Here is a 27,419-nt window from a genome sequence, read left to right on the forward strand (position 1 = left end):
CTACTGTCCATCTGCATGGGTGTCATGAAGTTTGCCACTTCTGTCTTAAAAAGCGTGAAGTTGGCTTTGGAGAAATTTTTTATGGTTGTTTTCCTAATGGGGGGCAGGAGCGGGATGTGGATGTCTAGGGTGATTAGCTTGTGGTCGGATCTGACCGAGGAGCTGACCTCTGGTGTGGAACACCGGTTACCCATGTTGGTGATGACCAGGTCTAGGATATTGCTGCCTCTGGTGGGGGTGTGGATAAGTTGATCCAAAGCGTTGGAATTGATGATTTCCAGAAAACGTTGAGCAAAAGAGTTGGTACACTAGTAGTTTTCTCAGTTAATGGTAGGGTAGTTGAAATCACTTGTACCTTAACATTTTCCAGTGTATCAAGAAAAGAGGAGTGGGAATCCTGGGGCATGGTGGAGGGTCTGTAGCAAGCTACAATCTGGATTGCGGTTTTGCCCAGAGTTAGTTGAACTTGGATAATCTCGGATGCATTATGCTGAGCAACTAGTTTGGAGGTGTGGATATTCTTTATGAATATGGACACCCTCCACCTTTAGAGTTTCGGTCCGGGTTTGGTGGTCGAAAGGTGTGGTATAAATTATAGCCTGGTAATGCAGGGGTTCTCTCTGGAGCTTTGAATCAGGTTCTCTGTCACTGCACAGATGTCAATGTTCTCCATTTTAAGGAGTGCTTCTAGTGAGTGCATTTTGAGGTTTAGACTTCTAGCACTGAGTAGCATTACCCTCAGATTTTGCTTGCTTGTACCTGTTACGGTGGTGAATTTGTCATTTGAACCTTGCCTAAAAAAGGCACTACAGGGGCAGCAAGAGCCTTTGCCAGTATCCAGAATCCCAAGGGAGACAGGTGCAGGCCATCTCTGGCAAAGCAGCGTGGTCTGTCAATCATGTCATACCAGGCAGACAGACACTGGATTCCCTTAGAATGACACCAGAAGCTTAGCCAATTGTTACAGTCAATCATTTTGTCCTTGTACTGTGGTGTCATTCTGGGTGATGGCAGGATGCTACTCAGGGCTAGGGTCATACCGGCCTGGGCTACAAGATCAGAGAGCTCCTCCATATCTCTTTTCATGTAGTCCAGGGAGGTACGTCTCGGGTTATTCACACCAACATGGGCAATGACAGAGTCATATTTGTACTTGTTGTGGAGTGACCTGAGTGCGTGCGTTAAGTGGCGGATCCTGGCACCTGACAGGCAGCTGACAGTAACTTTTTCCTTGTTTAGCCTGGTGAGTGGAACATCAATGTGTCTGACTATAGAGTCACCTATGACTAGAGTGTTGGGTACGTTATGCCTTATGGGCTGTAGTTGAGTGGCACACTGAGTATGTGGGCTATATGTCATATGGGTTGTGTTGGGGGGGGGGGGGAGTTGCTTGCATTTCTGCTTTGGAGGTCTTTGTTGTTTGGGCAGATTAGTATGGAGTGTCTCCGCGAATGTAGGTGCGTGTTTTGTGGTTCTGTGTGCGTGTTTTGGTGGTGTAGGTTTTGAGGGACTATGTGATGAGTTTGGTGTGGTGCAACTGTTTACCTTCTCCTCTTGACTGTCTAGGCCAGTCTTTGGTACACAGAGCTTTGCTTCCAGTTTGGCTGAGTGCATCTCTCACAGGTCGTAGTGTTGGGTGGTAGGAGGAGAGGGTTGTCTGTGTACATGAGGCAATTGCTGCATTGTCCCAAGATGCCCAGATTCATCAGGTAGACAGGAGAAAACACCTTGAGCTGACCTTTAGACATGCCTGAATAGGTGCTTGGGCATGAAGGATGGATTGGTTCTGAGGGACACCCTGTCCGCATGAAAGATAATGAAAGGCTCCACTGCCATAAGGGCCTGTAATTTAGATACCCTTCTAGCTGAATTGACTGCTAAAAGGAAAGCTGTTTTCCAAGAAAGAAATTAAGTCTGCAGTAGCAGATGGCTCGAAAGGAGGTAGAGTGAGTTTCTCCAAAACAAAGTTAAGGTCCCAGGCAGGGGTTGGAGCTCTCCTGGGTGGTCTCATATTTTTAGCCCATCTGAGGAACTGCTTGAACAGTGGACGAGAAGAGGGGAGGTTGTGTGTTATAATGAGCTGAAATGGCCGAGGCGTGGATTTTAATAGAGGAAAAAGACAGGCCCTTGTGAAGCATCTCAGTTAAGTATTGTAAAATCTGAGGTAAACTGGGTGCTGCTGTGCTCATCCCTTGAGATTGGTTCTAGGTACAGAATCTTTTCCATTTTTCAGTATAAGATTTTCTAGTGCTAGGCCTCCTTGCCTCTAAAATGATATCCATCACAGGTTTACTGAGGGATGGTAAAGGAGAGATTAGGTAATTAGCCAGGCTGCAAGGTTCAGTGTTAGAAGCTGAGGGTGCAGAATCTGGTTCTCCTGCTGGGACAACAGGAAAGGCGTCTGAGGCAGGTGCCATGGGGATAACTTTGACACACTGCGCAGGTGGGGGTATCAGTGTTGGTGTGGCCAGTCTGAGGAATCAAAATCATCCTTGGTGTGTCCTGTTTGATTTTTAGTAGTACTTTGGAGAGCAGCAGCAGAGGGGGGAAGGCATAGACTGATAGGTTTTCCAGCTGAAGGACAAAGCATCCGCTTTCCAGGCTTGTTTGTGGGGAGTGCTTGTGCAAAATTTGTGCAACTGGTAGTTCTGGGGAGAGGCAAATAGGTCTATATCTGGGCTCCCCCATTTGCTTGTCAACATGTTGAAAATCCTTGGTTCCAGTGCACTTAATTTTCCTGGCAGGAAATGAGCTTGTAGGTGCACTTGGTAGCTCAAGGTCGTGTTCCACAATGCCATGGCTAGTCTGCAGAGGGGGTAAGAATGTGTACCCCACTGCTTGTTTATGTACCACATAACAGTGGTGTTGTCAGTCTTTATCATGAGTTGCCCTGGAAGAATGTGGTTCTTGAAGGCTGTCAGAGCATTCTGTACAGCTAACATTTCTTTTTGATTGACATGCAGGTGCATTTGACTTGGGTTCCATCTGCCCTGAATGCACTTCCCTGCCAGGTGAGCCCCCCATGCATAGTCGGATGCATCTGTTAGGGTTGGGCGGCAGGGGGTAATGTGAAAGGTAGTCCATTGTTTTGGTGGCAGGCCTTTGCCCACCAAAGGAACTCTAGGCGTAGGCAAGGTATAATAGGAATCATTGCTTCTAGATCCTGGGAATGTCGACACCATAGGCATTTTAGATACCACTGCAGTTTCCTCATATACAGTCTAGCATATAGAATTAGAAGAAAGCAGGAGGCCATGAACCCCAAAGGCTTGCAGTATTTGTCTTGCAGATAGCAGGGTTTTGTGGCCACTTGTTTGAAGTAGGCTGTCAAATGAATTTGTTTCTCTGGAGTCAGGTAAAGCCATCTGGAAAGTTGTATTCAAGCTTGCTCCCAGGAATATAATTTGTTGACAGGGTACCAGGTGATATTTCTTTTCGTTTATGGTGTACACCAGACAGGTTTGAACCATTTGTACAAATGCCAGATGATTCAAAAGTATGTCCTGGCTTTCTGCCTGAATTAGGCAACCATCCAGGTATGGGTGTATTTGAATATTTCTTTGCCTGCAAAATGCAAGAACTGGAGCTAGGCACTTTGTGAATACCCTGGGCGCAGTAGATAAGCCAAAGGGCAATGCAGAGAAAGTACAGTTTTGTACACTTACCATAAATGTACATGTTGAGTGTATTCACTGTTGCAGTCATTACATTTGGGTAATCCTGCTGGCAGGTTGCCCTCAGCCGGCCTGAATTCCAAAGTCTTGGGTCCTGTGTCGGCCGCTGTCACCCCTTCCCTGACGCCAGGGGTATAAAAGAAGCAGCAGATGCCATTTTCTTCAGTTTTTCTTGGCCCAGATGTCAGGTGCCCCCAAAAAGGGTAGCCAATATATATATATATATATATATCTATGTTGAAATGCACCAATATAAATTTTACCTTCATCTATAAGCAAATGCACCACATAGGTTGTATTAATCAGTGAAGGAAAGATAATACGCAAAGAAAAAAGGGGGAAGGCGGGTGGGTAACTTGGACTGCAACAGTGAATACACTCGAACAGCTACATTTATGGTAAGTGTACACAACTGTACTATGTTCTTCGAGTTTCACTGCTGCAGTCATTACATTTGGGTAGCGTCCCAAAGCTATGGTTGGGAGGCTGGAGCTAGACAGCAGTAGGAGCAGCTACGAGACCCTGCAGAACTGCAGGGGCAAAGCCTGTCCTGTACTTAGAGTAGAGTGGCAGATGATAATGCTTTCTAAAGGTGTGCACTGAACTCCAAGTAGCCACCTCTAAAATGTCCCTGGTTGGTGCTCCCCTTAGAAAGGCTGCTGAAGTGGCTGCAGCTCTGGTGGAATGTGACCTAATGCCCTTGGGCACTGGCTTGCCATGGTGCAAGTAGCAGAAATGAATGCAGTGGTCTAACCACTTAGAAATAGTCTGCTTTGAGATAGCCTTTCCTTGTAATCATGCAGCATATGCCACTAGTAATTGCTCTTTCTGAAAATTTTGGTTCTGTCCAAGCAGAATCTAAGCTGTCTGTGTACATCCAAAGAATGCAGAATTCTCTCCCCCTTGTTCTGCGGTTTTGGGTAAAAAGTTGGCAGATGAATAGTTTGGTTTAGAGCCACACTGGACATCACTTTAGGCATAAATGTTGGATTTGTTCTCAGGGAGAAGCTGTCTGAATGAAAAATGATAAAAGGCTCCACAGCCATGAGCGCCTGTAGCTCTGAAACTCTTATTGCTGAAGTAATTGCTAGGAGCAGAGCTGTTTTCCAAGATAAAAACTTTATATCAGCAGTAGCAGCTGGCTCAATAGGAGACTGGGTGAGCTTTTCCAAGACATAGTTGAGGTCCCATGCAGGTATTGGTAATCTCTGTGGAGGCCTTAAATTTTGGCCCCTCTGAGTTACTGCTTTAATAAAGGATGAAAAAAAGTGGTGGCTCTGTATTATAATGAGCCAAAATGGCAGAGGCATGAATTTTAATTGATGAAAACGATAGCCCTTTGTCCAGCATCTCAGTTAAATATTGCAAAATCTGAGGAATGTTTGGGACAGCTGTTTCAGTTCCTTGCGCCTGGTTCCAAGCACAGAATCTCTTCCATTTTCCAGCATAACACTTTCTAGTACTAGGCCTTCTGGATTCCAGAATGACATCCATCACAGCATTACTGAGTGGTGTTGTCTGTGACTACTTTTTCCGCCATGCTGCCAAGTTTAATGTCCTGAGTTGGCTGTGCAGGATCTGATTGTTTTGCTGGGTCAGTAGATGAGGTAGTTGAGGTAAAGTCCAAGCTGGGTATAATGACAAGTTCCTTAGGACTGGATACCAGTACTGGCGTGGCCAGTCTGGGGCAATAAGTATCATCTTTGGCTTCTCCTGTCTGACCTTTAGCAGTACCTTGGGGAGGAGAGGAAGTGGGGGAAAGGCATATACTGATATGTTTTCCCAGCTGAAAGACAGGGCGTCCACTTTCCATGCTTGTCTGTGATAAGTCCTTGTGCAGACTCTTTTTAGATGGCAATTGTGAGGGGAAGCAAAAAGGTCTATGTCCAGGCATCCCCATTTTCTTGTCATACTGAAGACTTGCGGATCCAGCTTCCACTCGTGGGGATCCATGAGGTTTCTGCTTAGTTAGTCTGCCAGAGTATTTTCCTTTCCTGGCAGGAATTGTGCCTGCAGATGTATTTGGTAAGTCAAAGCTGTGTCCCACAAGGTCATGGCTGGTCTGCAAAAGGGGTAAGAATGTGTGCCCCCCCTGCTTGTTTATATACCACATAACCGTGGTGTTGTCTGTCTTTATCAGTAGTTGTCCTGGATGAAGTAGGTCCTTGAAGGCTGTCAGGGCATTTTGAACAGCTAGCATCTCTTTTTGATTGATATGTAGATGCATTTGGTTTGAGGACCATGTTCCCCTGAATGCCTCTTCCTGCCATGTGGGCCCCCCAGGCATAATCTGATGCATCCATTGTTAGTGTCTGCCTGACTGGGGGTAATGTGAATGGCTGTCCCTTGTTCTGGTGACAAGCCTTTGCCCACCATCAAAACTACTGTTGCAGGCAGGGAATGAGTATAATGATGGTTTCCAGGCTGTGGCAATGTTGAGTCCAAACACTTTTTAGGTACCATTGTAGTTTCCTCATATGCAGTCTTGCATATAGAATTAGTAGGATGCCATGAAGCCCAAAGCCTGCAGAATTTTTCTTGCAGATATCTGGGCCTTTGTTGCCAACATTTTGAAAAAGGTAGTCAGTTGCCTTTGTCTGGCGTGAGATAAGCCATCTGGGCAGTTGTATTTAAGCTTGCACCCAGGAATATTATCTCTTGAGAGGGTACTAGTTTTGATTTCTTTTTGTTGACTGTGTACCCTAGGCATGTTAGAAGTCTTTCACAAATGCCAGATGTTGAAGAAGAATGTCATTGTTCTCTGCTTGAATGAGACAGTCGTCCAAGTAAGGATAAATTTGTATTCTTCTTTGTCTGCAGAATGCAATTACTGGGGCCAGCCACTTTGTAAAGACCCTGGGCGCAATAGATATGCCAAAGGGCAGTGCAGAGAATTGGTAATGCATTGAACCAGCCTTGAATCTGAGGTATCTTCTACATGATTGTCTGACTGGAACATGCAGGTATGCCTCTTTTAGCTCTAAAGTCACAAGCCAAGCATTCTTGCCCAGCATGGGCAGAAGCTGCTGCAAAGATAACATTTTGAATTTTGGAATATCCAGGAATGTGTTCAGAATATATAGGTCTAGTATTGGCCTCCAGGCCTTGTCCTTTCTGGGTACCAAGAACAGACTTGAGTAAAATTCTTGTCCCTGCTCTTGCTCTGGTACTTGTTGAATGGCCCCATGTCCATGAAGAATGAGACTTGTTTTTGTGCCTCTGCCCATTAATTTTTTGGAAGATCTGGCCAGCCGTTTGCCTTTGGCAGAGTATGGAAATGGAACTTGTAGCCTTTTGACACTATATTTAGAACCCACTTGTCCTGGGTTATAATGTGCCAATTTTGAGAAAAAAGTGCTAATTTCCCCCCCAAGGGTGCTGCCAGTAGATAAGTGCCTGGTGCAGGCAGGGGGAAGTCAATGCGACGGTTTCCTGTATGTTTGTGATTTGTCTTCTCCAATTTTGGAGGTAGAAGCACCCCATTGCTTTGACCTGTATGAACCTTGCACCTGGGATCTACCCCTAGGGCTTCTGGATCTGCCCCTTTGAGGTCTGCCTGACACAGGAAAGGACCAATTTTTTTGTAGGCCAGTGTCTACTAAACCTAGGTGGCTGTACTTGTAAAAAATCTTTAACAGTTTGCATAGATTTAGCTTTGTCCTCCATTTAATTTAACACATCTTCTGCCTTAACACCAAAGTATCATGCTGTAAAGGTGCATCTAGTAATTTAACTTTAACATGATCAGGTAGATTTTGTTCCTTTAACCAAGCATGCCTCCTAATTACAGAACCCATAACTGCGGCCCTGCAGGAGGCCTCCAAAGAATCAAACCCACATTGCAAAGTATGCTTTCCAACTTTTTCAGCTGCATGCAATAAATTCTGCATTTCTTTGATTTCTGCACATTCAGAGTTTAACAACATTTTCTGTTTAAGCAATCCCATGACATGTTGCTGATATTTGAGCATATGAAACTGACAGTTTAAGGCCCTTATAGCCAAAGTTGCAGATGTGTAAACCTTTTTTCTCCATCTATCCAGTGCTCTTGAATCTCTGTCAGAGGGGGCTGGGTTTTTTGCAGTGGAAGCCTTAACTCCCTTTGGAGTTTATGGGTCAGCAGCAGGATTTTTAAAAAGAAATTTGTGAGAGTCAGGAACCCGGTAATATCTGTCAGGCTTAACAGGAGCTGGGGGGTAAGGAGTCAGGGGTCAGACTAGACTCCAAAAAAACACATCTACAATGTCTAACACAGGTGGAATGGCTAGAGGCCTGTGCTGAGGTAGTATAAAAGGAAATCCTTGAGCCTCTTTTTAGATTCTGAAAAATCTTGGCTCTGCCAGTGGAAATGCTCCCTCATGGTATGCAAGGTTTCCCCAAAAGAATAGTCCTCAGGAGGGGGACGTCGAAGATATAGATTCTTCAGCATCAGAATCCTCATGGGGGGGTATTCCTGATCAGAAGAGGAATCAGAAGAAATAGAAACCTGATCTGAAGATTCATAGTCAGTCTCTTGCCTAGGCCTCTTATCAGGAGGGGGATGGGAACCCCTGATCAAGGTAATCAAGTCTTCGGCCATTTTGAGCATCTGTTTTTTGGGCATAGAGGCCTGTCCACGTGTCTCTTGAGCTTGCTTTCTTGCTTTAGAAGGTGCTTTAGATTTTGCCTTTGAAGTCGTTTTAATGTAAAGATGTTAAGGTCTGAATACACCCTCAGAAGCCGGTGCCTGCTCAGCGGCTCCGGACCCATCTGAGGGATTAGTGTCCGAGGCTCCAAAACCTTGAGTATCCAAGCGGCATAGCCGACTCCACGTGGGAGTCGGTAGCGGCCTGTGACTCTAAAGTAGCGGGTGTCAGTGACTGCGAAAGCGCCTCCCTGAGAACCGGCAACTGGCTTAGGAGAAGCTTTGTCGTCGGTTTTGGGCCTCGGTTGTTTATCTCTATCCTTTTCTTTGCGTTTATTGTGAACTCCGGTAGTCAGATGGCTGTTCGACGACATTTCAGGATAATTAAACAGGCGTCCAAAAAAGTTTAAAGCAAAATCATACTGACGCTTAATAGTGCGTTGGTTAAATCTAGCACAAAACTGACAACCATAAACGTTGTGATCAGGGCCTAGGCAAGGAATACAGTAAGAATGAAAGTCCTTATGAGGTATTTGCTTTTCCACAAGAAATGCAATTATTAACTTTTTCTGACATTGGTCTGGAGCAAGAAAAAAGTTTCCCCAATGGGGTACTTAGCTTTATTGAAGACTTCGGAACTGAAACTCAAACACAAAAATCTCTGGAGCCGGTCAGCACTTGCAAACTGCTTCTGCTTCGGGTACCGCGCGGCAGGAAAGACTGAAGAAAATGGTGTTGGCTGCTTCTTTTATACCTCTGACGACCTGACTTCAGGGAAGGGGCAACAGCAGCCGACGCAGGACCCAAGACTTTGGAATTCAGGCTGGCTGAGGGCAACCAACCAGCAGGATTACCCAAATGTAATGACTGCAACAGTGAAACATGAGGAACATCTGATAGTGTAGCCTGCTTTGAAGCGAAGGTATCTTCTGCAAGATTCTCCAATTGGGACATGCATGTATGCTTCTTTTAAATCTAGTGTTTCCAACCAGGCATCTTTGTCTAGCATAGGAAGTAACTGGTGAAGAGTCAGCATTTTGAATTTTGGAATCTCAAAAAAGGTGTTTAGCAGATAGGTCCAAGATAAGACGCCATGAATCGTCTTTTCTGGGTACCAGGAAAAGTCTCAAGTAGAAACCTCATCCCTTTTCCTCTTCTGGTACCCAAATGAATAGCCCCCATGCTTAAGAGAGAAAGTACTTGTTTTGGGGCCTCTGCCCACTGGTTTGGAGGTAGGTCCGGACATCCGTTTGGTGTTGGCAACATGTGGAAGTGAAATCTGTATCCCTGGGACACTATTTAAAACACATTTGTCCTGGGTAATGAGCTCCCAGTTCTCTGCATGAAGAGCAATCTTTCCCTCCAAAGGGGCAGTCAGTTGACAAGTGCTTGGAAATTTTAAAAGGAAGTCATTGAGACAGTTTACCATAGGGGGGAGTCTTATTACTCCCAGATTTGGAAGTGGAGTCCCCCCACTGCTTAGTCCTGTGTGTCCCCTGGGACTGAAACTTGGGGTTCCTGCTGTGTCTGGGTTTGGCTTGAGAAGACCTGGAAGGGGCTGGAAAGGACCAATTTTTAGAAGGCCAGTGCCTACTAAATCTAGGAGGCTGAACTTGTAAGAAATCTTAAACAGTTTGCATAGATTAAGCTTCATCTTCCTTCTTTTTTAGAACTTCCTCAGCCTTGTTGCCAAACAGGCGGTCCTGATTTAAGGGAGCATCCAACAATTTAGCTTTAACATGATCAGGTAAAGATTGCTCCTTAAGCCAAGCATGCCTTCTGAGCACAGACCCAGTAACAGCAGCCCTGCAAGAGGCCCCTAATGAATCAAAACCACATTGCAAAGTATATTTTCCAACCTGTTCAGCAGAATGCATTAAATCCTGTAATTCTTTATTTCCCACACAATCAGGAATCAACATCATTTTCTGTTTAAGCAATCCAATAACATGTTGCTGATACTTTAACATATGAAACTGGCAGTTTAAAGCCCTAATGGCCAAGGTTGCAGAAGTGTAAACTTTCTTACCCCATCTATCCAGCACACTTGAGTCTGTATCAGAAGGGGTAGGATTTTTAGCATTAGAAGCCTTAATGCCTTTGGGCCCCTGAGAAATAGTCTCTGGATCCGCAATAGGATTTTTAAAAAGGAACTTGTATGACTCAGGGACCCTGTACTATCTCAGTCAAGATTTCTGGGAGCAGGAGGCAAGGAATCAGGGGCCAAACTAGATTCCTAAAAAGCATCAACAATGTCTAGTACAGGAGGGATAGCTAAAGGCCTATGCTGAGGCAGGAGTAAAAAATCCCTGAGCCTCTTTTTTTGAATCAGAAAAATCCTGCCTTTCCCAGTGGAAATGCTCCTTTAGAGTATGTAAGGTTTCACCAAAAGAAAAATACTCTGGAGGGGAAGCAGAGGGGATAGAGTCCTCTGCATCAGAATCCTCATACGTAGATAAGGGCAAATCCAGATAATCAGAAAAAAACAGAATCCTGGTCAGAAGATTCCTAAACAACTTCAGTCCTAGGCCTCTTAGAAGAGGGGGGGGGGGTTGGCTACCCCTGATTAGAGTTGTTACATCTTCAGCCATTCTTATCATTTGTTTTTTTTTTTGCACAGAGGCCTGAGCATGTGGCCTGGGCGCAGTTTTCTTAGGCATGGTTCGAGATTTAGGCCTAAGGGAAGAAGGAAGCGTCGGTTTAATATGCAAGTCCGTAGGCCTGAATACACCCTCAGAAGCAGAAGCCTGCACAGCAGCTCCGGACCCATCCAAGGTAGAGACATCTGCGGGTTCCATAGTTGAAGCATCTCATGGCATACCAGACTCTGAGTGGGTCTCAGTAGAGGTCTGCGAATCAGAAGTAGTGGGTATCAGGGGCTGCGAAAGCACCTCACTGAGTACCGGCGAACTGGTGACTGGCTTAGGAGAAGCGTAGTCGGCAGTTTTGGACCTCGGCAACCTGTCTCTGTCTGAGTTTTTTCGGAATCTCAGTAGTCGGATGGCTAACAGACGACATTTCTGGATAATTAAACAGAGAACCCGACTACGGATAGTGCGCTGATTAAATAAAGCAGAAAACCGACAGCAAGGTACACCGCGGTCAGGGCCTAGGCAAGGAATACAGAATGAATGAAAATCTTTATGAAGTATTTGCTTTCCACAAGTAATGCAATTATTAACTTTTACTGACATCGGTAAGGAGCAAGAAAAAGTTTCCCCAACAGGGTACTTAGCTTTAGTTGAAGACTTTGGTTCTGAAACTCGAAAACGAAAATTTCAGGAGTCTGCCGACCAGCACTTGTGAACTGCTTCGGGCATCGCACGGCAAGAAAGACTGATGTAATGGTGCCGGCTGCATGTTTTATACCCCTGACGGCCTGGAAGAAGGGACAGCAACCAATGCAGGACCCAAGACTTTGTTAATCAGGCCGACTGAGGGCTACCTGCAAGCAGATAACCCAAGTGTAATGACTGCAACAGTGAAACACGAAGAACATCGTATCCTCCTACTGTCTACTTATTAAAATTTCAATTATATTGGTATCCTAGCCTTATTTCATGTCCACCTCCCTCCTTTTCTGAGCTGGTATAAATCAAACACCAGGGCTCTCCCCTGCCTCATTCCTGTCCAGTAAAATCAAGCTATGCCAAGTGTTTTCCAGGTATCTGCAAACCATTCACTACACTCACAACATTTCAAACTTCTGTGAGGGGAGGGGAGTCCCTAGTTTTTCACTTCTTAGCTACTGTCTTTTTTGTTATTAAAATTATAACAATATTTGCTTTGCCCCAGACACATTTTTGGGTCTGGGATCACTCCCAAACAAAGCTCCAAATTTCTTGAAAAATGAAACCTTCAAAGTAGGTAATTAGATTTCAGAAATGACAGAGTTTCACTGAAACTGATGTACAAAACTATTAACTATAATGAGTAAGAAAATAAAAAAAAAAAATGAAAATAAAGCAGAAACCTCACCAAATTAATGTGTGTCTGAGTTTACTTCTGTAGGTAACTGGAAACAAAATGGGGTAGGAAGGGGGTGTCTAGCTTCCTTTTCCAGGTGCTCCTCCTGCATACTAGAGGACAGCGAATTTCGTCAAAGGTAAATCTGATGCACAGCTGAAGATCTCCATCTAATTAGGGGGAAAGCTCTGATGATCCAGAGCTGAAAGACAATCTGAAACATTGTCTACTGGTTCTTGCCATAATAAAAATTATTTAGGCAGTGTTACTGTTACTTTACTCACGATTATTTTACATGACTGTGGCAGCAGCTCTGTAATAAAAGACCTACATGACATTCTGCTGAAAACCTTTACAGAAATATGAAAGCTTCAACATTACAAAGAAAGCTTCACTAGTATACACAACTTCCTACTATAGTGTTAAATGAAACATAACAAATGAAACAAGGTTTTACTTACTGTGCCTCCTATACCAGGCGTTAACTGAAGGCCTCGTCCCACAGACTGCCTACGGCTCATGTGAACTCGCTAAACAAGAGAAATAACAGTCACCAGTTCTTTGTATAGATAAAGAATGCTTTTATTAGTAGAACCATTAAGTACTTTATCTGATAAAAATACACCATCTACAACACACAAGCATTCTCAACAGTTGCCACAACAAAAGCACCCAATTTAAACACACATGTATAATGAAATTAGACCCTTGTCTGACTTCTGCTTGGACCAACTTGCCTACAGTACAAGGATTACAAAATGTCTGTTTTAAATATGTTGGAGCATATCATCATGCAAGTTCTGCGTTACTAGTCAGTAACACTTCCTGGAACTGTTTGCATTCTGGTATTACATATTAAGACAAAATGAGGGTTAAAACATTTTCCAGCTCAAACAGCTACTAGGAGCTGCATAACAAACAAAACATCTGGCATTTGTGAAAAGACTTCTAACATGCCTAGGGTACACAGTCAACAAAAAAAAAAATCAAAACTAGTACCCTCTCAAGAGATAATATTCAAAAACTCAGTATAATCACAACTAGTAATCCTACCCAGGATCACATAGGCAGTTATAACAGCTGCAGAAGACTGCACTTAAAACCCATCTATATCATCAACCTTGTTTTAGTTTGCTTGTTGTGATGGTAACAGACAGCAAATTTAAACTTTCATGCGTAACCCTTTGTATCATACTGTAGGAAAGCAGTCTCTCCCCATCTGCGTCTTTCCCAGGGTTCCTTAGATACCCTTTTTTGAATTATTAGCTTTAGAGTGACGTTTAAAGACATGCAGGTAGGCGTGTGCGTGAATGGGTGTGCCTTCTTTGAAGGTTAAGCGTCGGGCTGGCAACTCGGTACTGTAAAAAATCCACTGCCAATCATTAGCAGACTAGAGTTCCGCTGTTTGTTTGTCTCTTTCGGCTTTTCCCGGTTAGGGGTCGCCACAGCGGAACTCCGGTCCGCTAATGATTGGCAGTAGAGTTTTATGTGCTGGCTTGCCGGGCCTAACGCACAACCTTCAACGAAGGAACACTCGTTCACGCATATAGTCACACAGAAGACGCTCTAACTGAGAATCAAACGGGCAACGTCTAACTGTGAGGCGACAACGCTACCGCAGCACCACCACTGGAGTTCCTCTGTGATGACCCCTAACCAGAAAAAGCAGAAAGACATTAGTTTAGCCTACTTAACAGGTGTACGCTGCCTTTTCTGAATTCCCTCCTTAATCGTTCTGGGTTCCACAAGTTCCTTGTCTCTCTCCCAACTAGCGGTTTCCAGTGATCATTGTTAAAAAAAAATCCAACACTCCAGCAGCCACATTCTGGGTTGAGTTGTTCATTTACTTTTTTCCATTTTGAAAACGCTGTACTCAATTCACTATTTTATACAGAAACATCTTATTCCCTTCCCCACTTTTAACTTGCAAACATGTTAGGTTCAAAATGTAACTGTTCTGCTCTACATCACAATTCTACAAATTAATTACATTTCATAATCTAACACAAGGCAAGGCAGATGGTTATTACAGAAGAGTTAAGTCAATGCTGAGCAACTCTTGAGCTTTTACCGTCTATTTCTGATGTTTAGTGGAAAGGACTTCACCCCCTTGTAACCAGCTTTGAGCATTAAAAAACAAATGAACAAACTGATGCAGATGTTCTTCATCTCACATTGCTGCAGTCCTAACACTTGGGTAGTCCGCTGTCCCTCGGTCGGCCCGAATATCAGAGTATAAGGCTGACGTCAGTCAAGGCGCATTTGACTGACATCAGAACGTCAGGGTACAAATGCGCATGACCGACGTCATATCCTCAGTCTTTTTTGCCGCATGGTCCGATGCAGAAGCAGTATTGCAAGTGCCGTTCGGCGTTCTGAAATTTTTCGAATTCGGAGTTTTAGACCGAAGTCAGAGTTGGTTAAGTACCCCGTTGGGGAATATTTTGTTTTTTTCTTGCCTCAGTGGTTTACCGGATGTCAGAAAAAGTGAATAACTGTATTTCTTGTGGGAAACAGATACCGCATAGGGATTACCATAATTTGTGTATACCTTGTTTGGGACCTGAGCACGACGTTGTTGGGTGTCGCTTTTGTGCTAGGTTCAATAAACGCACTATAAAGCGAAGGTTGGATTGTGCCAGGTTGGTCTCTGGGAAGCGGTGCACTTACAATATGCCGTCGGATGCTCCGACGCCGGCTTCCTCAAAGAAGCGCAAGGACAAGGCAGTTAAGCCTAGGTTAGAGGAGTCGTCCGAACCGGACGCCGGTTCTTTAGAGGCGTCAGTGGAACCGGTGGTTCCGGCGGAGGCCTCTCTGGAGTCCCAGGGAGAAACTTTGATTTTACAGGATGTGGCCTCCCAGGAGGCAGGTCAGGCTGTAGGGGCTTCTCAGATAACTGTACTCCCCTCCCTTCCTAAGGGGTCTAGGCCCTCTCTTTCTGCTTCCAAGGCTTCTCCTAGAGGCAGGTCTAGTTTAGCTTCTGTGGGTGTCACTCCTAGTTCTTCGGGTTCTGTGCCCAAGAAGCACATGCTTAAAATGGCAGAAGATTTAATTACTTTAATTAGAGGCTCTATGCCCCCTCCTGATAAGAGGCCTAGGATGGAACCAGTGTTGGGGGATTATGAGCAGGCTTCGGATGTGTCTGAGTCTTCGGCTGAAGACTTGCAGGAGTATTCTCATTATTCTGATTCTGATGTGGATGATTCTACTCCTTCTGCTTCTCCTCCTGAGGATTTTTCTTTTCAGAAACCCTTCACTCCATGAGAGAGCATTTTAAATGGGAAGGTCAGGACTTCTCTGATTCCAGGAAAAGGCTTAGGGAATTTTTGTTTTTACCCCAGCATAGGCCTTTGGCTATACCTCCTGTTCTGAATGTGGTGGAAGATGTGTTTGCAGAGGCTTCTCTTAATCCTGATTCTTTGCCTCCTGCTCCTGTTAAACCAGATAGGTATTACAGGGTGCCTGAAGCTCATAAGTATCTTTTTAAAAGTCCTAGGGCAGACCCAGAAACTGTTAGCCAGGGGCCTAAGGGTGTTAAGGCTTCTGTTGTCAAGAATCCGGTTCCTGCAGATAAAGAGGCCAGGGCCTTGGATAGATGGGGAAAGAAAGTTTATACTTCTTCCACTCTTGCCATGAGAGCTTTGAATTGCCAGTTTCACATGTTGAAATATCAAAATTATCTCCTTTCACAGTTGAAATCTAAGGTTGATGCTCTGGCGGAAGGTATTGATTGTAAAGAGTTACAAGATTTAGTGCATGTTTCTGAACAGGTGGGTAAGCATTCTTTGCAATGTGGTTTTGATGCTGTACAGGCCTCTTCTAGGGTGGCTGCCACTGGGTCAGTTCTTCGCAGGCATGCCTGGCTGAGGGATCAAAATTTATCTGACCATGTTAAAACTAGGATTTTGGATGCCCCTTTGCAATCTGATGTCTTGTTTGGTTCTCCTGTTGAGGCAGTTTTAAAGAAAATGGAAGACAAGGCTAAGTCTATGCAGACTGTTAAGGATTTTTTGCAGGTTCAGCCTCCAAAGTTTAGTAGAAATTGGCCTACTAAGGGGTGGACATATCCTTCTTATGATTCCCAGTCTAGGGGTAGATCTAGACGTGGCAGGGGCAGAGGTCAGGGCTCTTTCAGGCCTAGAACAGGGAGTTCTCCTGCACAGTCTTCGGGTGAGGGCAGGGGTCAGTCCTTTCGTAAACAGACCCAATGACCTACCTTTTCAGCTGCCAGAACCTTCTCGCCTGGCAGCACCTTTGGGAGGAAGGTTGGCACTTTTCAAAGAAAATTGGAGTTTGATTACCCAAGACAGATGGGTATTGGATATCATACATCACGGTTACAGGTTTTATTTCTATACCTTGCCTCCTTTCAAAGGCATGCCAGACATTCCTCCTCAACAAAGAATAGAGGCTCACAAGCAAATTTCTCTGTTACTCCAAATAGGGGCCATACAGCCGGTTCCTATGCCAGAAAGGGGCCTAGGATTTTATTCTCGCCTGTTCCTTGTACCAAAAAAGGGGAACACGTGGAGACCAATTTTGGATTTATCTATCCTCAACACTTATCTGCACATTCCCAAGTTCAAAATGTTGACGTTACAACAGCTTTTACCGCTGCTGGGCAAGGATCACTGGATGGTAACTTTGGATCTCAAGGAGGCTTACCTTCATGTTCCTATCAGGTTAAGTTGCAGGAAGTATCTGCGTTTTCGGACTGGGACTTCTCACTATCAGTTCTCTGCATTGCCCTTTGGCTTATCTACTGCGCCCAGAGTATTTACGAAAGTTCTGGCTCCAGTGATAGCTTTCTTCAGGCTGAAAGGAATACAAATCTATCCTTATTTGGACGATTGCCTGATTCTGGCTCAAGGAAGGGACGAGCTCCTTCGTCATTTGGAATATGTGATAGCAGTGCTAAGATGCCTGGGGTATTCTGTGAACGAAATAAAGTCCAGTCTAGTACCCTCTCAAGACATGTGCTTTCTGGGTGTAAGACTGAATACAGCATCCCAGATGGCCTTTCTAACCCCGGACAAACAAAAGAATCTTTCCCTTTACTTCCATCATCTATCTCTTCAGTCCGGGCTGACTGCAAGGACAGTCCTTCAAGCCTTAGGGTTCATGGCATCTTGTATTCTGGTGCTTCCCAATGCCAAACTGCATATGAGGAAGTTGCAATGGTATCTCAAAAATGTATGGACACAGCACTGCCAGGATCTGGACACTGTCATTCCAATAATACCTTGCATTCAAAAGGAATTTTTGTGGTGGGCTCAGGAATGTCACCTAAACAAGGGACTCTCTGTGACTCGCCAGAGGCGAGTCAAATTTTAACGACAGATGCCTCGGACAAAGCTTGGGAGCTCATCTAAGCGGAAAGTGGATACAAGACAAGTGGCCTGTCAGACTACAGCATCTACATATCAACTTGAAGGAGATGTTAGCAGTCCAGTTTGCATTAATAGCTTTCAAGGATTTACTTCTTCCAGGGCAGGTGTTGATTCTAACAGACAACACAACTGTCATGTGGTACATCAACAAGCAAGGGGGAACACATTCTTCTCCTCTATGCAGGCAAGCAATGATTTTGTGGGAGACTGCTCTCAGTTTACAACTAAGTCTTCAGGCAAGGTTTCTGCCGAGCACAGAACTCCTTAGCAGATGTGTTAAGCAGACAAATCATGGATCCCCACGAGTGGAAACTGGATCTTCATGTATTTCAGAAATTGACAGTGTCCTGGGGAACTCCAGACATAGATCTGTTCGCTTCTCCACTAAACCACCAGCTGCCAAAGTTTTGCACAAAGAGGTTTCATCCCACAGCTTGGAAAGTGGATGCTCTTTCTTTCAGTTGGAAAAATCTTCATGTGTATGCCTTTCCACCTCTGCCTCTCCTCCCAAAGGTACTTCTGAAGGTCAGACAGGACAAGCCAAGGATGATTTTGATAGCTCCAGATTGGCCTCGACAGCACTGGTACCCATTACTGAGAAGTCTAGTACAGAAGCCTCCATGGCCTTTGCCTTTGATTCCACATCTGTTGTCCCAGGAGGACAGTCATTTGCTCAATGTCAAACTTCACTCTCTTCACCTAACAGCCTGGCATATTCTGTTTTAGACCATAGAGGGTCTCAACTTCCACAACAAGTTTTGAATGTGATTTTGGAAGCTAGAAGGCCTAGTACAAGGAAAGTGTACGCAGATAAATGGAAGAGATTTTTGTTTTGGAGTGCAGCTAAGGATTTGGATGTTTCTGAGCCTAATTTAAGTGTGGCTCTTCAATATCTTACTGAGTTGTTGGACAAAGGTTTGTCCTTCTCTTCTATTATGATTCATGCTGCAGCAATTTCAGCTCACTACGACTGTGACCCACCATTGTTTTCTCATCCTTTGTTCAAGCAATTTCTTAGAGGGGCAAAGAATATAAGACCCCACGAAGGGCTCCTACTCCTGCTTGGGATCTCAATTTTGTGTTGGAGAAACTCACTCTACAACCTTTTGAGCCTGCAGCTACTGCTGAGTTGAAATATTTATCATGGAAGACTGCTTTTTTGTTGGCCATTACCTCTGCAAGAAGGGTTTCTGAATTGCAGGCCCTTATGGCAGTTGAGCCTTTCTTAATTTTCCATAAGGATAGGGTATCTTTACGTACTAATCCTTCCTTTATGCCTAAAGTGGTTTCTAGTGTGGCTTTAAACCAAACTATTCATTTGCCTACTTTTTATGCAAATCCCCAAAATAAAGGGGAAAAGATTTTGCACACTTTAGATGTTCACAGGCAGTTGCGATATTATTTGGACAGAACTAAAGGGTTCAGACAATCTCAGCAGTTATTAGTTTCTTTTGCTTTGTGCTCTCAAGGCAAGGCTGTGTCAAAACAAACTATTTCTAAGTGGATTGGATTTTGCATTGCTTTCTGTTATTCCCATCATGGCAAAGAGATTCCAGCTGGGATTAGGCCTCATTCCACTAGGGCTACTGCCACTTCAACAGCTTTTTTGAGGGGGGTGGCAACTAAGGATATTTTGGAGGCAGCCACTTGGAGTTCAGTGCATACCTTCTCTAGGCATTACCACCTTCCATTGTACTCTAAATCCAGGGCTGGTTTTGCCACTGCTGTGTTGCAGGGCATTTTGGCAGCTCCTGCTTCATTATAGTTTAGCCATCCTCCCTTGCCTCTGCTTTGGGATTCTACCCAAGTGTTAGGACTGCAGCAATGTGAGATGAAGAACATAGTACAGTTTTGTACCTACCATAAATGTAGATGTTCGAAGATCCACATTGCTGCAGTCCAATTTACCCTCCCTCCTTCCCCTCTGTAGTTTGAGGTGGTTGTGTGGGTTGGGTTATCCATCTGAGGTATATTGTGTATATTGTATATGTTGTATATATTGTACATATTTTTGGTGTTAGGCTGGTTGGTTGTTTAGTTGTTGTCTATGGGTTTTGACCTTTCTTTTTAGGGTCTTCTGACATCTGGGGCAAGAAAAGACTGAGGATATGGCGTCGGTCATGCGCATTTGTACCCTGACGTTCTGATGTCAGTCAAATGCGCCTTGACCGACGTCAGCCTTATACTCTGATATTCGGGCCGACCGAGGGACAGCGGACTACCCAAGTGTTAGGACTGCAGCAATGTGGATCTTCGAACATCTACATTTATGGTAGGTACAAAACTGTACTTTTTAAGTTGTCATTTTTCAGACACAACTACGATTACAATCATGGTTAAAAACTACATTCCTAGAATGTATAATTTCGTCCCAAGTATTATTTTATTTCTATTTAACATTTGTTAACCAGGAAAGTCCGACGTGGAACTAGCCAATTTTCAGTGGAGGCCTGGGGAGAAACACTCCAGATGCATGTTTCTGTAAGTTACAATTATGCAGTTAATGCATGACAGAGTGAAACAGTAGGTCACAGCAGCCTAAAACCTTAACCTAAAATATCAAAAGCTGCCCAAGTTACTGCCACCTCTGATTGTTTTATAATCTATACACTCAACAAGTATGTAAACTGCCTACTTATCTCAACCATTCTCATTTTCAAAGTTCCAGCAATTCTTATAATGTGATATTGCTACCATGATTGTAATGACCTGGTAATTCTTGGAGACTTCAACCTTAACTTTTAAGGTCAGCTCTCCAATAATATATAGAATACTTTTCTGATCTTGTTCTTGCACAGACTATTAAAGAATTTACATGGCTTCCCACTCTGTTAAACATTTTAAGCAGCAATATTCCCTCAAAAGATCTACATTACCAACCCCCATCCTTTAGTGATCACTATTACCTTCAAATTGACTAACAACTTGTTTGCTGTAGCATAGACTAGATCCAGGCCTGCTGAATCTAGATTTGTTTGTATCCTTGTTGTTTGTTTGTTATTTCCCTGAAACGCTAATTCCACCTAAAACGCGGCTTTCAGCGCTTCTGTGGATCCCTAGTGATATCTGCATTGCTTACTGTACTTATTTCCTTGTTTCACTTGAAAGAAAGTTACTGTTGGTCGTTTTTGCATTTAAGTTACCTGTAACACATTGCATTTAAGTTACCTGGCACTTGCTCACTAAAACAATTATATAAGTCAGTACTAAAAAATTAGAAGCACTACACCCTAACAAACTCCCCTTGAGTATCTTGTTCCCGTTTGGCCCTTTTTTTCAATTATAAAGGAATTCCCAATACTATTCTAGCATGTCCAAAGGTCAGTTGTCAATCTCCTCTCCGGTCCAGCTGGTGAATCTGGGAATTTTGAGGCAATGTTACAACTGCCTCATGTACACAAACAACCCTCTCCTCCTCCCCCCAACAAATCCCAACACATGTGAGAGATGCAACCATATAGCCAAACTGGAGGCTAAGCTCTCTCAACTCAGTACTGGCGTAACCAATCAGGAGGAGAAGGAAACCACACTCACTACAATTCCAGTTTCACATAGACCTACCACGACAGCAAACCAAACACAAACACACAAAAACATACTTGGAGGCTCTAAATAAAAATCTGCCTAAGCAGCACAGACCTCTAAAGCGGACACCCCAAGCAACCGCTACCCCAAAACAAAACATGTGCAACACATAGCTCACAAAGCCAGTGTGCCGAACAGTCACAGCCCTTAAGGCTAAACAACATACCCGATACACTTGTAATAGGTGACTATCGTTAGGCACACTGACGTCTCGCTCACCAGGCTGAACAAGGAGAGGGTCACGGTGAGCTGCCTGTCGGGCGCTAGGATCCAACACATAACACAAGCACTCAGGTCACTCCAAGACAAGTACAAATATGACTCGGTCATTGTCCATGCTGGTGTGAATGACCTGAGACATACTTCCCTGGTCTACATGAAGAGAGACATAGAGGAGCTCTGTGAGCATGTAGCCCAGGCCGGTATGACCCTGACCTTGAGTAGCATCCTACCCTCACTAAGAATGATGCCACAATATGAAGACAAGATGATCAATTTCAACAATTGGCTTAAGTATTGGTGTCATTCAAAGGGGATCCAATGCCTGTCAGCCTGGGATGACGTGCTCGACAAGCCACAATGCTTCGCTAGGGACGGCTTGCACCTGTCACCCCTGGGCTTTCGGATATTGGCAAAGGCTCTTGCTACCCCCATAGTGCCTTTTTTAGGCAAGGCTCAAAAGACAAACCCACCTCCATAGGTATCACAAGGGATAAGAAACTAAGAGCAATGCTACTCAACGCCAGAAGTCTAAATCTCAAGATGCATGCACTCAAAACTCTCCTTAGCATGGAGAACATCGATATCTGTGCAGTAACAGAAACCTGGTTCAAGGCTCCCGAGAGCACCCCAGCACTTCCAGGTTATACCTCATACCATGCTTTTCGGCCCCAAAACTTGGACCGAGCCACAAAAGGAGGGGGAGTATTAATATTCGTCAAAGATACCCACACCTCCAGGTTGGTGGCACAGCACGAAGCATCAGAGACTATCCATGTGCAACTAACAGTGGGTAAAACTGCCTTCCAGTTTATAGCCTGCTACAGACCACCCTCCCAAACCCAGGAACCCAACTCGGCCTTCCTGAGAACACTGGAAAATAGGAAGGTCTCTCCAAACACCATTATATTGGGTGACTTCAACTACCCAAACATAGACTGGGAGCATTACTCTAGCTCCAACACCCTAGCCCAAAGGTTCCTAGAATTTATAAACTCAAATGCTATGGAACAACTTGTTACCACTCCCACAAGAGGGGAAAACATACTGGACCTGATCATCACCAACATGGGGGGACTATGCTCCAGACCAAAAGTGTATCCCTCACTGGTAAGTTCTCACTGGATAGTCAACATCCCGATCCCACCCCCTGCCCAGAAAACCACAGTGAAAAACTTCTCTAAAGCAAATTTCACACACCTCAAAACCGAGGTGGAATCCTTCAAAGCCCCCGGGCCTGTGGAAAATACAGCCCAGACTGCAGAATCCTTTATAAACGCATTCTATGAACACCTTCAGGAATGCATGGATCATGCAATCCCAAATAAAACCAAGACCCAATCCTCCACAGGCAGACGTCCTGTCTGGTGGATCCCAGCCATAAACAAACTATACAATAGAAGGAGGAAGCTACTACATGATAGAGCAAAATCCCAAAAAGGGAAGGCATCTCTGATCAGTATTAGCAAAAAACTAAGGGCAGTCATAAAATCGTCTAAGGCCAGCTTCGAGAGAAAAATTGCACAGGACACCAAGGATAATCACAAGGCTTTCTTTAGTTATGTTAGGAACCTGGGTGGGAATTCCCAGATATGCTCAGAATTAGCCCAAAATGACAAAAAATACACCGAACCCACAGACATTGCCAACATCCTAGCTGACAGATTCAGCCCCCCCCCCCCACCAAAAGGGCAAATATCTATCCCAGCAGAGTGCTGCCCCCCTGACATCTCAGATGCTCAGGTAAGAGCCACCCTCTCCAAAGCAAAAAACACAGCATCAATGGGACCAGACGGTGTCCCGGGCTGCGTCCTATATGAACTCCAAGAAGAGCTAAACCCAAACATAAAACTACTGTTCAATGTCAGCCTTACTACAGGATATGTACCTAAAGAGTGGCGTACAGCAACAGTGGTCCCTCTCCACAAAGGTGGTGCCTCAACAGATCCTGGAAGCTATCGCCCCATAAGCCTGACTAGCTTAGTCTGCAAAGCTATGGAAAGGATCATCATGGACCTCATAAATAAAGATCTTTGGGACCTACAGACACTGGATCCTACCCAGTTCAGCTTTGTTAAGGGCAGATCCTGCCTCTTAAACCTGGTTGATTTCTTTGAAACAGTCACCAAGGCCATTGACGAGGGGAAGGTGGTCCACACAGCCTACCTGGACCTCGCAAAAGCCTTCGATACAATACCCCACTCGGGCATTATAGATAAGCTCACCAGCTTAAATATAAACCCCTATGTCACTAGATGGGTTGCAAACTGGCTCAAGGACAGAACCCACATGGTTAGAATTGCTGGAGCCATGTCAGACTCCAAACCAGTTACAAGTGGCGTCCCATGAGGTTCAGTCCTGGGACCTCTCTTGTTCGGTATATATTTCTCGGCGGTACAGGCCAACACGGAAGGACTGTGGCTGACCAAGTTCGCAGATGACTGCAAACTGGGTGCCATAATAGAGTATCCAGCCGACACAAGCATCCTCCAAAAGGGCCTCATAGAAACAGACAACTGGTGCCAGAGCCATGGCCTCAAGCTAAACACCAAAAAGTGTATAGTCATCCCCTTTGACAAAAACAAAGTGCCCGCAAATTACCACATAGGTGGTAATCCATTAAGTACAGAAGAAGTAATTTGGGACCTGGGGACCCAAGTTGATAGCAATCTCTCATTTGACAACCACGTGGCCAAAGTGGTTAGAAAAACATTTCATATAGCCCACCTAATCATGAAGGGATTCACATCTAGATCAGGGGAGGTCATCGTGCCTCTTTACTCATCCCTCATCAGGCCCATAATTGAGTACAATGCCCCTTTTGGGATGTACCTTACCAGACACCTGCAGCAACTGGAAAGACCCCAAAAGTACCTCACCAAGAGGATCAAAGGGTTCAAACAGATGCCATATGCTGCCCGGTTAAAGAAACTCCAGCTCTACTCAGTGGCATACCGCCTGCTCAGAGGTGATCTGTGCCTGACGTGTAAAGCCATGTCCAACCCGGAATTAATGGACATGCTGCACCTCAGAAAATCCAAATCCCATCGAGCTACGGCCGAGAGACTTGAACCTCAGCACTAAAATAAATAGGACATGCTGGAGGGACAGATTCATAACCCAGAGGCTCCCTTCACTCTGGAATAAAATCCCAGTCCAGGTTAGGCAGAGTCCCTCATTGACTCTCTTCAAGAGGAATCTTGATGAGTGGATGGGAGATTGTAGGTTTACCCCGGGTATCACTTCTGTGTCACTGTTAGACGAGGACAGTACACTAACCTCGAAAAAGGGCATAGCAAAATTAATTTAAAATGGGTGGCGAAAGCCAAACACACTCTGGCTAGGCTTATAAATGCCCTAGGGCAGATAGCCTAGTATGAACCTATGAACCTATAACCATAAAACATTCTGCTTCACTGCCAACAAAATTAAAAACCTGAAATTCCAAAATGGTTACCAACTGTTTCCAAGATCCAAATGACTACTGCAGCGTTTGCCAAAATTCTTACAACGTTCAGGATACATTCTTCCCCAGAGGAAAAAGGCTATACAAACTCAATCAAAGAACAATAGGTAAAGGAAGGACTTATAAGTGCTCCTTGGTCCAAGAAATGGAGCCTGACAAGTAGAAACAGAGTTTGGGCAATGACAAATGAACTAGATTTGAAACAGTTTGCAACCTTGCCAAAAATGAGGTTTGCAGATGCAAATAAAATTACTAACAAAAACAAACTCTTAAGCAACTTCAAGCAACTCAGGAATGAAGTTAAGCTGCTTACAAGAAAAGAAGCAACACAATGACATTCAGGGCTCACCCACTTTTTTAGACTTCTTTACCAACAGAATTCTCCAACTTTTCATAGATGCACATTCTTTACATGTACTCCATTATGTTCCCCAAGTAAACAGAAAATTCTACTTCAAACACAGACTCAAGAACATAACCCCCCCCCCAAAAAAAAAAAACTCCCCAAAATGCCACTGCAGTTTCAGCCAGCTAACATCTCTGGTATACATTGTTTTGCAAAGACTTCATTATAGTCACTCTTCAGCATATTTACAAACAAGATATACGCCATAACGCGAAGCTCAAGCATTGCCTAAAGCAACTGGAATCTACAAACTTCTGACCCATCTGAATACTGCTGACTTTACAAACGACAATAGAAAAGATGACTTTCAGCCAACTAACAGAATATGTATAAAGCTAACTTCTCACTGTGAAGTGACATAGCTTTTTGACTGATCTTAACTATTGCTCTGTGGCCTTTGACAGATGAAATCCTGTTTGACATGAATAAGGTCCTCGGACAGGTCTAATATTTGCATACTTTTTTCATTCTTTGTCTATTCCTCTCTCCTGCATAAACCATGACAGCACTAGACTTTAATCTGATTGCTTTCCAGCTGGTTAACTTGTTTTCTAAAAGAAGATTTAAAGTCAACACAGAACTATTAGTCCCCACTACCTGCCCAAGGAGAATCTTCACCAAAGTCTAAGCCTAACCCCTCCACATTTAGACTTTGATTTCCCCTCTCCCAATTCCCTCTCTTACTTTAATACCACCCATTCAAAAATGAAACCCAGCTAGAAAATGACAACTCAGTGAGGATTTTACTAACATTTAAACGCTTCAAAAAACAAACCCATGCTCTCTAACGGCAATCAAAACATCTCCACTCTTCCACCCTCATTGCACATTAAATACCATTAACATCCAGCAACTAGAGAACTTCCTCCCTTAAACCCCTTGGCGTTTAGCCTGATCAAAACTTAAAAATTCAAGTCAACAATGGAAAATAAAACAGGGACAAGATTAAGTACAACTTAGGAATAAGAAATACACATCACACTTTTTCTCGTGCAGCTAGATCTGCTACAGGTAAATGAATCCTACTATTTTAAACAGGATTATGCTCTCATTTTAAACCAACTAAACCTCAAACAAAATCCTAAAACATCTCCAACTTATGTTCAATAAAATATGCAAATTCATCACCCTCTCTTAAAATGAGCACCATGTTTCTACCCCAGTAGCGAACCTTACAGGAATCCCAAACTACAACATTAAGGCACACACTATGGTCTCATACAATAAACTCCAAGCTACAACCAAATCGAGACTTCTAAGATGGTTGCACATTGACAGCTTGACTCTAGCTCTCCCAGTATGAAAACAGAAACTGAAAACAGAAGGACAGTAGACTGCGTGTTTATGGGTAAATTTCAGCAACTGGCTTAGTTAAGTGTACTGTCTGGATGTCAGGAAAAAATACACAGCACCTGGAGAAAAAATCAGCTACAAAAAGTGAGGAAGACACACTGGCTGGGGAAAGTATTACAGCTATTCGGCAAAAAGCAATGCAACCTCTAGACAGGACTTCCAGTAACCTACATGAAGATAGAAGGCAGATGCATACAGACCTGGTTAAAATAAATGAAATACTGATGGGAGTATATCAATACAAACAACAAAAGGCTGGGAAAAAAGGAAGAAGCTTTAAACAGATATTCAGATAAGGCAAGAAAGCTGCAAAAATCAGAGGGTGAAATGAAGAAAAGGCTGGCTAAATATGAGACTGCTCAGGAAGAAATGTTTCCAAAAATAATAGAATTGGAGGACACAGCACATAGGGAAAACCTGAGATTTTCAGCTATACCAGAGAAGATGGAACAGACTACATTCATTTTATGAAAGCATAAAAACACAAATGGACTGGTATTCCACAGCAGGAGTTACTTGAAAGAGCACATTGTGTGTATGCTCCAAACCTGGCTACGAGAAAGCAACCTAGACCTTTAATAGTAAAGATGCAATCCCACAAGCAGGAGTTGATTCTGACAAAATTGTGAAAGACAGACAACATACTAAAAGTGGGAGACAACATAGTGTCTGTGGAGAATGATTACTCGGTGTACACCAGGCAGGAAGAGAGTAAATTCATTCCAGTATTCAGGGA

General features: G+C 44.0%; 1 protein-coding gene across 1 annotated transcript in view; it reads right to left on the minus strand.

Moving 5' to 3' along the window:
- Positions 1 to 27,419, minus strand: part of TPR (translocated promoter region, nuclear basket protein) — a gene marked incomplete in the record, with an annotated part of 1,837,142 nt that overhangs the window by 319,907 nt on the left and 1,489,816 nt on the right. Inside the window, 1 exon segment of the mRNA XM_044085316.1 lies at positions 12,726 to 12,794. Coding sequence (XP_043941251.1) covers positions 12,726 to 12,794 — 69 coding nt within the window.

This window comes from Protopterus annectens, chromosome 10.part0 (assembly GCF_019279795.1).
Source record: "Protopterus annectens isolate FY-2018-M chromosome 10.part0, PAN1.0, whole genome shotgun sequence".
Classification (NCBI taxonomy): Eukaryota; Metazoa; Chordata; order Ceratodontiformes; family Protopteridae; genus Protopterus; species Protopterus annectens.